Consider the following 11,727-nt stretch of genomic DNA (forward strand, 5'->3'; position numbering starts at 1 on the left):
CAACAAGCAATTTACATTATAAAGTCTACAAGCCACTTCTGTAGAAACAGTAAGAGATTTGCTGTGATTAATTCTTTAATTGTGGCAAAAGTTTCGGTTTCACAATAATTTACTGCACTGGTTTAACGTGTGATTGAATACGAATCTAGCAATGAGCACACCTGAGTGTTTACTGTACCCATTATAAACCATGCCCACGAAGAAGGGCATAAAGATGTGTATTTAGGGAGACCCTATTTTAGATCCGTGCTTACTTTTGAATAGAAACCCAATCATACCAGTACCACTTTGCCATTCAACTCCGTGTTAGAAAGTAAGTGGTTTCGATGACATGGGTCAAAAATCAGCAACTACATGACATTCTGTTGTACACAGTTTTTGGGGACAATTTTTGGCTCGACAGCGCCAGTTCCATAATAGTGGACAAAATAGGAGACTGCATCTTTAATTGGTACCACGTTTTCCCTTTAATTTTGGACATAGTAATGCTTTTGAGCACATGACCTTCCCATTCATGCATACACAAGAGAGTTCTGAGGTATTCTCCCACCACAAACCATTAAAGACAGCATAGGACATAGGAGTGTTGCCACGGTTTTCCAAACCGCTAACAAAGTAACGGTCTATGGGCTAACAATCACCATAGTGTAAAGCCAAATACTTGATAGTGTGTTTTACATAGAAAATACAGAGAAAATACAAAACCACACATTATTGCTAAAATGAAAGTGACAGTGGGTGTGGTTAGTCATCAAAGTAGTGCACGCTCTTGGACACCATCTTGCCAGCCTTCACATCGATTTTGATCAGTAGACGTTTCTTAGAGGCGGGCTTCTGGGTCAGGGGTACCTTTGACGGGGAATCAATGTCTGCGTGCAAGCAAGTACTGGCATTGGTTGGTTTGTTTTAGTAATCTGAGCAAAAGAAACAGGATTTGATTTTAGTGGAACACACACATCATGACACAACACAGGTCAGTGGTCCAATAATATCTTTACCGTCTTACGCTCCAACACATTTATTGTTCATGAGACATAATTACTCTGAACTATCTAAATGTTATATAAAAGTTATACAGCGAGACTAATGAGAATAAGGGAGTGAATCAATGGGGAAAACAGAAGAGCTCTTACTTGGCTGACGCATGCGGTAATTCATTCTGAAATGACAAACAAATGTTAGGTTAGTATAGACAGGAGATTTTCTACTTTTCCAAATGTTATTTTCTAATAGTGTCACCGTAGTGGGGAGCAACATCAACTTCAAGGAATTCCAGAATTTTATTAACCCATATATGAATAATGCTATATTCAATGTAATTATTCATATATATTCAAATATATGAATAATTACTTTTTTAACATTATTTGTTTCTGTTGTGTTTGATTTTTGATAAATAACCAGACTTTTAAAAAACGTCTCGCCTCACTGTCCTCCTTTCTACGCACAACCAAATGGAGCAGTAATTGTTGGCTAGCTAGCAAGCCATGGATTCTTGTTGCAAGAATCCATGGCTCCGTAGATTCAGAACAAACGACTGTGTCGCGTCCGTGGACGCAGAAAAAATAGACTAACCGACAGGGTGGCCACTCACCTCATCTCCTCTCCCTCCAGTAGCTTCCTGTAGGTGGCGATCTCGATGTCCAGGGCCAGTTTGAGGTTCATCAGTTCCTGGTACTCCCTGACTTGGCAGGCCATGTCCTGCTTGGCCTTGCGCAGAGCGTCCTCCACCTCAGTAATGTTTGCCCTGGCCTGCGTCAACTCCCTCTGACCATCCAAGTCTGAATCCTCTATGTCTTTTTCCAGACCGGTTTTCTGAGGAGAGGGCAGAGGGCGGAGGGCAGAGTGGTAATGGAAGTGGAGAAGGACGTTGAACTATGTAAAACAGACGTGTATGTGTCTGTCTAACTGTCTCTAACTGTCTCTCACTGTTTCTCTGTGTGTGTGTGTGTGTGTGTGTGTGTGTGTGTTACCTGTTTGACGAGGGCCTCAAGCTCTCCCTTGAGTCTCTGGATGAGACGGACCATATCAGAGATTTCTTTTTTCACGTCACGTGCTTCCTGCTCTTGCTTCCCTGCTGTCTGTACCATGTCGTCCATCTGAGGAGAGAGGCCGAAGAGGGAGGGTGGAGAGGTTGGGAGGAAGGATAGTGGGGGAATCTGTGAATTCATGGTGACATTACCACCACCACCATTATCCTCTTCTACATAACCATCATTATAACCATTATCATCATTCTAAAGATTATACCTTTTTTTGGTTCCAGAGCTCTGCATCCTCTCTAGTGCGCCTGGCCATTTCTGCATATTGATTCTTGGTGGTTTCGATGATCTCGTCCATGTTAAGAGCTCTGTTGTTGCGCTCCCTCACGATCACCGTCTCATTCTGGACCTGAGACTGCAGCTCCTTCAGCTCCTGTCACCCCACCCATCAGGAAAACAACATTACACTTTACATTGGATGATACATTAGCGCCATATAGCTATACATGGTTCTTGGACTATGTAGACTCTGATTGGCAACAGGCATGTCGGTCAGCCCTACCTCGTCGTAGCCCCGCTTAAGGAAGTCCAGTTCACCCATCAGTTCCTCCAGTTCCAGAGCCAAATCCACGGCTGACAAGTGGCCCTCATCCACATCCTTCTTGTTGATCACAAAGTCATTCTCCAGATCCGTCTTCTTCTGGAACTCATCCTCGTACCTAGAAAACAACAAGAGAAGAGGAGGTTGTTATTTTTATAAGTATGAGATGGACACACACATGATCAAGTGAAAATCTGCTGACAGGAGAAACACTAGTCTAATCCTCAAACAAACCCATTTCACTGTCCTCAACTCATCCCTCTACTGGAGGACCAACTGCTTTGTTCTCTAACCCTGCCCTTCGCAGCTCTACCCTGGTTCAGATAGACAGAAGTGTACATTAAAAACTATACATGTACTTCATCACAGACACAGTAGTGGAGAGCACCAGGACTCAATGTAAAAACCTGACTTCCAGTGGACAAAATGTCTTATGTTAGGATTAAAGATTATCAGCACTGCTCTGCAGCCTGGTGAGAAAAATGCTCTTCATCCCTTTTAAAGGGATGAGGCTTCTGTTTTGGGCCCGGGCTTCACCTGGAATCTCGGTGACCTGTATAAACTGTAATATAGGATATAGTTAACTGGTGCTTTAGTATACCCCCTTGGGTACTGCTGCACAGTAATCAGGGGTGGGGTGTTGAGGGGTTTCTAAAATGTAAAATAAATGATTGAAACCTGCTGGAGTGCCTTTCGTCCAATTAAATGAATTGTATTGTATCATATTCTATCCTGTTATGATTATTACCTAACAATAGTATTTAATTACTGCTAATTATCTCAAGTCACTGACTTCCTCCGTGTTTGGTTCACATCGTCTTGGCAACGGGCCAGTTCTTGCTGCAGCTTCAGTTTGTCCCGAGTCAGACCCTCAATCTGCTGCTGCAGCTCAATGGACAGCTGCTGGACCACCTCGTCCACGTCGCCCTTGTAGTCCTCCTGCTGTTTCAGGATTTTGAGACGCGTTTCGAGGACCTTGTTCTTCTGCTCGAGATCTTGCACCTAGACAGGGAAAGGGGAACGGGAAGGTCAATCAGTACAGCTGATCATTCAGTTTGAAACCGTAGATACATTAAAAAAGCATCAGATTTTTATGTAACCAGAGAAATGTCTGTGAAAATGTGCACATTGCTATTTATCAGCTAGCAGGAATTTAATAGATGTTGAAAACACCTGTTAGTTTGGTTACACACGCCATCATCTCATGTTTACTGCTATATACACTATGTACAGGGTGATAAATTAAAGGAAAAACCTGAATAAATGAGTGGAGGAACATAAAAAATGCAGATGCTTTCATACAGGTGTACTGCATGATACCATTAAGCAATTAACATCCTTTCATGCTCTCTGGGATGAATAAAAATGCTGAGCAGGCAATGTGGTCTCAGGGGACCTTGATTTTGGATCAAGATGACAAGAGGAAAGGATCAAAGTCACTTTAAAAGAGGGTTCATTATTTGATCTCTTCCAGGATGACAACACACGCATCCACGGGGCAGTTCAGTTCACAGAATGGCTATATGAAAATGATATGAATCATATGCTATAGCCTTCGCAGTCAGATTTCAACACAATTGAACACATGGGAGATTTTGGACTGAGGTGACAGTCTCTCCAGCATCATCAAAACACCACCTGAGGGATTATCTTTAAGATGAGTAGAGTTCCAGCATGCATTGAGGCTCTGCTGGCTGCTGATGGTGTCCCAACAGCTTACTGCAGTGTTTCTTAATCCTGGTCCTGGGGACCCAAAGGGGTGCATGTTTTTGTTTTTGCCTGGGCACTCACGCACCTGTAGGGTAGGGCAACATTTGAATCAAGGTGTGTGAGTGCTAGGGCAAAAACAAAAATGTGCAGCCCTTTGGGTCCGGAGGACCAGGATTAAAAAACACTGGATTACTGGGACAATAGAGGTTGGTTTTCCTTTTATTTGTCACCTGTCAGAATTTGTCTGTGTTTGCGCATGCGTGCGTGTGAGTGCGTTGTGTGTACTTCAAGGTCCATTAACGACTAAAAGGCGGGTCATCACCAAAAGAGGATTCAGTTGACACTGTGTAACTACAAAGTTCAGAAATATAAGATATCAGAGAATACCTTAATAACTATTGCATATGCAATATTAAGTTTGTAATATTTTAAAATGATAAAAAATATTGTAAAACTTTAAATTTAAATTGGTATTTCGGCATGGTCACAAGGTGAAAAAGCACAATAGCAACACGACAGAGAGCGCTAAAAAAAAGGATATAGAGAATGAAAGAGCGAGGGCACATCTCGCGGAAAAGCCGACGTCTCTAAGTCTGGAGTGGCGATAACGAGACCGCTACCTGGTCAGTTCTGGCTGAAGTGCCTCAACCCAACTGGGATACTTAAAGAGGGTCTTATTTTAGGCGAGGTAATGCTCAAATAATTTGAAGTTTGTTACAAAGAATTACCATACGTATTTCTATTAGGCTACCGGCAGAATATTCACTGCATCAATTAAGGTATATTGATTTTGTAGGTTAAATAATAAATACAATCAATAATGCGTTATTTTGTTGTTGTATTAAAACGATAAAATAGCATACCTTGTCAATGAACGCTACAAACTTGTCGTTCAGTCCGACCATCTGATCCTTCTCAGTGGATTTGGCTGATTGGTCCATGGGGTCCACCTTGCGTTCTATGGGTTTGAGAAGGTCCTTGTTAGTCTCGAGAGTCGAGTAGCTTTTGGGCTTGACCCCAGATGGAGTGTAGGACTGACTGCTGAATCCGCCTGGATTGGACATGAAGTCAGGGTATTCGGGTCAGAGTGATAGAAAGGCTGAAAGAAAGAGTGGCTGAGAGAGTCTCGAAGGTCTGACTCTTGTGAATGTTTTGAAAGGAACAATCTTTTTAGGATGCCATCTGCCTCTTAAGGTAGCCAAGGTCCAACCCTCACATCTGGTATTTTCTTCTGTCCAATCAATTAAGTTACTTTTCAAAAAAGCAACAAATTCAAGAAGGAAAACTTGAATGTTGACCCTAAACCTGTTTGTTCAGGGGTGTGCTGGTCGTTTTTCCGCCAATCGTATGGTTGGGGCCGTTTTCAGGTGTTCAGTAGCGCTATAAAAACGGTTCTTCCCATTATTCATCACTACCTTTAGCAACAGGTGCTACAGTATATGTGACTATCACTATCTATTACGCTACATCATCTTTATTTTTTCTCTTTTTCTCTACTCACTTACCCACTCAACTACCGCCATGTCTAAGAACAGTGCCATCACCGTGTTCGGTGGGGCGGGGGGAAGAGGTTCCAGAATGTCCGTTGCTAGTCTGGAGGGGCTGCGGAGTGCGATGCGTTCATCCGACCCTGATAATTCTAAGGATTCCTCTCAGCCACTCCGGACCGCCCCAGATGATAAGAAGGAAATGAAGGGTCTCAACGACCGTCTATGCGGCTATCTGGGTCGGGTAAAGAAGTTGGAGAAAGACAACAAAGACTTGGAGGACCAGATTCAGGACATCTTAGACAAGAGAGGAGACCCGAACGCTCGTGACTGGGATGAGGTGGAGAAACCGTTGTCTGACCTCAGAAAGAAGGTACTTTTTTAGTACACTATCTTAATCACAACGATTTGCCTAATTATATGGTATATCTTTAAGATGTACACGTCAGTCAGTGTCTGCGGTTTTCTCCTGTTTGTTAATAATTGTCCATATTGGCTAATTAATTCGTATTCCCATGTCTCAGCTCCGTGATATGACCATGGAAAATGCGAGTTTGTTGCTGCAAATTGACAACGCCAAGCTGACCAACGAGGACCTCAAAAACAAGTGAGAATGAATGCTTTGAATTCATTCTTGAAAACGACATGCCCTTTTAATAACACCCTCAATACATTATATAAAAACACAACACATTGACAAAAAGTAAGACTAAGGTTAAGTTACTATGGTAGAATTATGTAATTACACTCATGGTTTGCGAATTGCGCTGCAAGTGAACTATACATTTTACAACCGTGTTGAGTGGCAACTGATATGTGCGGGAGCTCATGTTAAATTATTTTATTGACCGGTACGCTGCTTAACTCCAACGGGGCTTTTAATAATTCCAAAAGCTAAGAGACTGAACCATGCGTTGATATATTTCGTTACAGGCTGGACTACGAGAAGCAGGCCAGGAAGTGTGTGGAGCAAGACCTGAATCGTCTGAAAAAAATTATTGACAACAACAACCTGAACCGCATGCAGCTGGGAAGCCAGATTGAGTCAGTGAAGGAAGAGCTAGCCACCCTAAAGAAGGACCATAAGGATGTAAGGGGTACACACACCCACACACACACACACACACACACACACCCCCCCCCCCCCCCCCACATACACACACACACACACACACTTCTTATGGAACAGTTTTGAGTTACTTAACATTGTTTGGGGTTATTGTAGCAAGGAACGGGAGAGTTTAATTTAGAAATAACCTTTAATAAACTATTATCCCCTTCTGCTTGTAGGAGGTGAATGAGCTGTGTAAGAAGATAAAAGAATCCAACGTGGTTGTGGAGTTTGACTCCAAGGACAACAACCTCAGTGACACCCTCAACAAGATGCGTGCCCAGTACCAGAAACTGGCCGAGAAGAACCTCAAGGACACTGACGACTGGTATCAGAGTAAGGTATGAAGCTCTACAATCCTATAGTTAATGTATGGTTATTAATTTGTTTTGTTTTCCTTCATTAATTAGTTCTACTTCAGGTTTATTTTCTTCTTTCTATTTTTATCAGTTTCAAAGCATCAAGGAAGAGGTGGTCCAGAACACTGAGGCAGTACAGTCAGGCAAACATGAGCTCAAAGAGCTGCGCAAACAGAAACAGCGCCTGGATATCGACATTCAAGGAATGCTAAGCATGGTAAAAACACACACCTACACGTCTTCCACACACGTGTTTCGTTGTTATTCATACAGGGAATAGCCACATGCACTTCTGCTAACATGCACGTACACACAAGCTAACAAGCACAGTCACACATGGGCACAGTCACACACAAACATGCGAAAACCCCCAAAATAGTTGTGTCATCACAGTGCAAACAAACATTGTACAGAGTTTTATAGTTAAGACTTTCATAATTCCACTGAAAATATAATTTCCCCTGGGGCTGTATTATATAACTATAAAGACTGGAAAGAACACAGACTATTGTCAACGTTTTGACTGGATGACTGTTTCCAAGTCAAGTCTGGAGACATCTTGTCTTGATTAATGGATGCGTGTTTTATTTAAATACGTCACTCAGTCCCGGTGTATGTTTGATATAGGTCATTGCATTATGGTGTAGCCCATGCAATTTATGAAACCAATAAGAAAAACCATCAACATTTATTGTAAGAAGTTGGACAGATGCTATTATACTAGGGCACTATTACGTTAATGATCTTCCTAAATCAGTCTAAGAAAATGTCAACAAGGTCAATTTTGACTTCGGATGAGAATCAGTAAGGTAATGAAGACACTGTCCTTTAAATTATTTATTTTGCTGTGAAGTCAGATCACGTAAACACGAATGATGAATGCCTTACGTTAGCCAACTGGTTATATAGGGTGGTAGAACAGATGACTGTATAACTGTATAATGGCAACTGTAGCAAATAGCTTTTTGGCTAACATGGATCACAATGCTGGCCATGTCTGCTATACCTGAGTTTGGCAAGAAAACACATACAGTGGATATAAAAAGTCTACGCACCCCTGTTAAAATGCCAGGTTTTTGTGATGTAAATGAATGAGACAAAGATAAATCACGTCAGAACCTTTTCCACTTTTAATATGACTTGTAATGTGAACAATTCAATTGAAAAAGAAACTTAAATCTTCGAGGCAGAATGTTTTAAAATAAAAACTTTAAAATAACCTGGTTGCATAAGTGTGCATAACATCCTATAACTGGGGATGTGGCTGTGTTCAGAATTAACCAATCACATTCAAACTCATGTTAAATAGAAGTCATTACACACCTGCCATCATTTAAAGTGACTCTGATTAATCACAAATAAAGTTCAGCTGTTCTTGTAGGATTTTCCAGACATTTTCTTAGTTGCATCTCAGAGCAAAGCCATGGTCCGCAGAGAGCTTCCAAAGCATCAGAGGGATCTCATTGTTGAATGAGTATAGGTACAAAATAATTGGGAAATGTGTTATGGTCTGATGAAACCAAGGTTGAACTTTTTGGCCATAATTCCAAAAGATACTGTATGTTTGTTGCAAAAACAACACTGCACATCACCCAAAGAACACCATACCCACAGTGAAGCATGGTGGTGGCCGCATCATGCTTTGGGTCTGTTTTTCTTCAGCTGGAACCAGGGTCTTAGTCAGGGAGGAGGGAATTATGAAAAATTCCAAATACCAGGCAATTTTGGCACAAAACCTTTAGGAGGCCGTTTGAAAGCTGAAGATTAAGTTCACCTTTCAGCACGACAATGACCCAAGCACACATCCTTATCCACAAATGCATGGCTTCACCAGAAGAAGATTAACATTTTGCAATGGCTCAGCCAGAGTCCAGACCTGAATCCAATTGAACATCTGTGGGGTGATCTGAAACCAGGTTATTGTGAGTTTTTTATTTTTCCCCCTCAAAGATTTCAGTTTGTTTTTCAATTGAATTGTTCATGTTATAGGTCGCATTAAAGGTGGAAAAAGTTCTGACATGATTTATCTTTGTCTCATTCTTTTACATCACAAGAACCTGGCATTTTAACAGGGGTGTGTAGACTTTTTATATCCACTGTAACTTCATGGATTGCTTGTTGTACGTTTTGAGGGTAGTCTTTCCTAGCATTCTACTTAATGCATTCTAGTAAATGCTGATCATTTGGTGTGAAGTGCACTAGTGAGGCTTGAAAACACAATGACAACACGTTTGAGGGAGGGGGTAGTGGGAGATTGGTTGTTTAAATTTACTGACAGAGCCAATGGCTATCTAGCCACTGATTTCTGACAGTTTTAGTATAGGCTACGAATGCCACTTATGAAACAAGAGTCCACCAGACCTTATGCGAGTTTGGGTGGATGTGTAATGTACTAGAAAAACTGTAAACTGCATCTAATGATTGGTCCATGCCCCTGTCCTTCATAGATTCACTCCCTGGAAGAAAATCTGAAAGAAACAAATGGCCGTTATGGCCGTGAGATAAACCGTCTCAATAAGATCCTGCAGCAGTTGGAGGCCGAGCTGGGCCAGGTGAAGGCGCAGGTGGAGAAGCAGGTGGATGACTACCAAGAGCTGCTTCATGTTAAGATGAAGCTTGAAGCCGAGATCGAGAACTACCGCCGTCTGATTCATGGCATCGCCCCTGAAGACAGGTGAGCTGACGAAGCACAAACACAGTTGACATCGAGGATCTCTCTGTATTTAAGACTTTTCTCATAGCTAATATTCCCAGTTAGGCCATAGCTAATAGTCCGGTAACTTTATCTAAGATATTGAAACAATGAAATGGCATAGGGTCTGGTCTGAAAGTCCAACACATTTACAGTAAACTGATTATTACAGTTACTTTCTTCTTCCACAACAGCCTGGAGTTTTCATTAGCGCAAGCAGTGAATCGTGGTAAGTTCTGGAAACCAGCTCTGATTGGATCATGTGACCTGATTTATGAGGAGAATAAACCTAGTTACACTATCTTGCTACAATATCTCTATCATATAATCAACCACACTCTACTCTAACCCTCACCCCATTTACAATTACTTTTTCTCAGTTATTACTAATATCCATCTGTTATTTTTTACCTTCCTACCTTAGTCCCTGCATTTAGTCAAATACCATGTTATTACCATGTTGAAAACGGATCAAATGGGATTGTGACTGAGAGTGTTTCACTGTAAGACAAATGATACACCTAATCCCAATGTTACATTGATATGTGGCAGGGTTTATTCTGATTCAATTCATGCACAACTATGAATCAAGTATGATGTACAATTGTATATATATTTGCATGGTCAACTTGCCATACATACGCGGCTAAATTGTCTTCCTGTTTTTAACTGGTAGAACCAGCTTGATGGCTCACACGATAACCCACATATTACTTCAAACAGAATGTCAGGATTCTTCAATTCAACAGACTTTCCTGTCTCCCACTCAGTGCCGCTCCAGCCAGCTAAGACGGACACAAAGGACAGTGACAGAAAGGACGAGCAGTAAAGAAGTATTCCTGCAGCCCGTGGTGTGGTGGTAAAGAAGAAGCAATGTTGATTACTGTAACAAAAAATTATTTGGCTTTAGATTTTAAATACGTTTTTCTATGTGATTGCCTAAACTGTGGTGCAAAACAATGAAGATGGGTTGGCTGTAATGCAAAATAAAAAAGTGGGTTAGCTACATTAACTTTTGTTTACTTCTCTTTACACCACTCCAACCAAATAAAGAATTTACCACCTGCAACTTAAAGAGCCCCACCAAAGCCAGAGACCCATTGAAATCCCCTCCTTTTCACCCCAACCTCCATTCTCTTTTGTCTTATCATGTTTTGAAACCCGGCATAGTAATCAATGGTGTTGTCTGCAGTAGGTTATGGTGCTGTTATACCAATGCATTCTTTCACAGAGATGTTATCCTACAAAATAAATAACTTAACTTCCAGCGTATTGACAATGCCTTTGTATCATTAATTTCAATGCAGTTCCTCCATGGCCTGCTGATAATGTATCTTGCCACAATGGCTTTAAAGGGTAACAGATACAATATAAAGACAACAAGTCTAGACCGAACATGTCACCTGCGGGTTGTTTGTGTGGCATGTTTGTCAGAAGTGTAGCTGCTTTGAGAGTGGGAGAATCTCAATGCATATTTTTTATTAATTTGACCTTGAGTCATCCAATTGGGTTAGAGCAGGAGGTGAAGAGAGAGGACCCGAGGAGTCGTGGAATGCAATTGAGATTTTCCCAGAGACAATGATTTCTGGTAGTAATGACCGGAATTCTGAGAATTGTGACTAGAATTGTATGATCTTTTCTAGTGAAGAGTAGTTATCCTACAGACAAGAAAGTGAAACCAAAAACAACTGATAGTTTTTAAGATTAGGTTCTGTGTAAGACATTTATCAGTAACATTAAAGGAGTTGGCCACACCATAAAGACACTGTCGAGAAGCTTCTGTTA

General features: G+C 41.3%; 2 protein-coding genes across 3 annotated transcripts; one reads left to right on the forward strand and one right to left on the reverse strand.

The window, feature by feature from the left end:
* Positions 1-428: 428 nt before the first annotated feature.
* LOC105023735 (keratin, type II cytoskeletal 8) lies at positions 429-5,471 on the reverse strand. Its single transcript, XM_010893152.2, has 8 exons — positions 5,157-5,471; positions 3,377-3,585; positions 2,545-2,701; positions 2,251-2,415; positions 1,974-2,099; positions 1,595-1,815; positions 1,134-1,159; positions 429-914 (listed from the first exon to the last, which is right to left on the reverse strand). The coding sequence occupies exons 1-8, from the start codon at positions 5,355-5,357 to the stop codon at positions 907-909; spliced, it is 1,113 nt and encodes a 370-aa protein (XP_010891454.1). The 5' UTR covers positions 5,358-5,471; the 3' UTR covers positions 429-906.
* A 201-nt stretch (positions 5,472-5,672) lies between these two features.
* Positions 5,673-11,207, forward strand: zgc:92380 (keratin). 2 transcript variants are annotated; one of them, XM_010893150.3, is made up of 8 exons: positions 5,677-6,153; positions 6,305-6,387; positions 6,714-6,870; positions 7,071-7,232; positions 7,342-7,467; positions 9,698-9,924; positions 10,137-10,171; positions 10,713-11,207. In XM_010893150.3, the coding sequence occupies exons 1-8, from the start codon at positions 5,815-5,817 to the stop codon at positions 10,769-10,771; spliced, it is 1,188 nt and encodes a 395-aa protein (XP_010891452.2). In that variant the 5' UTR covers positions 5,677-5,814; the 3' UTR covers positions 10,772-11,207. The 2 variants fall into 2 exon arrangements, with proteins under 2 accessions (XP_010891453.2, XP_010891452.2); XM_010893151.3 differs by lacking the exon at positions 10,137-10,171 and having other exon boundaries at positions 5,673-6,153.
* The last annotated feature ends 520 nt before the right edge of the window (positions 11,208-11,727 follow it).

The sequence above is a fragment of the Esox lucius genome, chromosome 22, assembly GCF_011004845.1.
Source record: "Esox lucius isolate fEsoLuc1 chromosome 22, fEsoLuc1.pri, whole genome shotgun sequence".
In the NCBI taxonomy this organism is placed as follows: Eukaryota; Metazoa; Chordata; class Actinopteri; order Esociformes; family Esocidae; genus Esox; species Esox lucius.

What these genes read in the sequence shown, in the direction of transcription:
- LOC105023735 (XM_010893152.2), bottom strand. Translation starts at nt 5,357, where the DNA reads ATGTCCAATCCAGGCGGATTCAGCAGTCAGTCCTACACTCCATCTGGG. An exon ending in TTGAGGCCCTCGTCAAACAG is followed by an intron (nt 1,816 to 1,973) that starts GTAACACACACA and finishes CCCTCTCCTCAG; the next exon opens with AAAACCGGTCTGGAAAAAGA. An exon ending in CTGGAGGGAGAGGAGATGAG is followed by an intron (nt 1,160 to 1,594) that starts GTGAGTGGCCAC and finishes TTGTCATTTCAG; the next exon opens with AATGAATTACCGCATGCGTC.
- zgc:92380 (XM_010893150.3), top strand. Translation starts at nt 5,815, where the DNA reads ATGTCTAAGAACAGTGCCATCACCGTGTTCGGTGGGGCGGGGGGAAGA. An exon ending in TTCAAGGAATGCTAAGCATG is followed by an intron (nt 7,468 to 9,697) that starts GTAAAAACACAC and finishes TGTCCTTCATAG; the next exon opens with ATTCACTCCCTGGAAGAAAA. An exon ending in GGCATCGCCCCTGAAGACAG is followed by an intron (nt 9,925 to 10,136) that starts GTGAGCTGACGA and finishes CTTCCACAACAG; the next exon opens with CCTGGAGTTTTCATTAGCGC.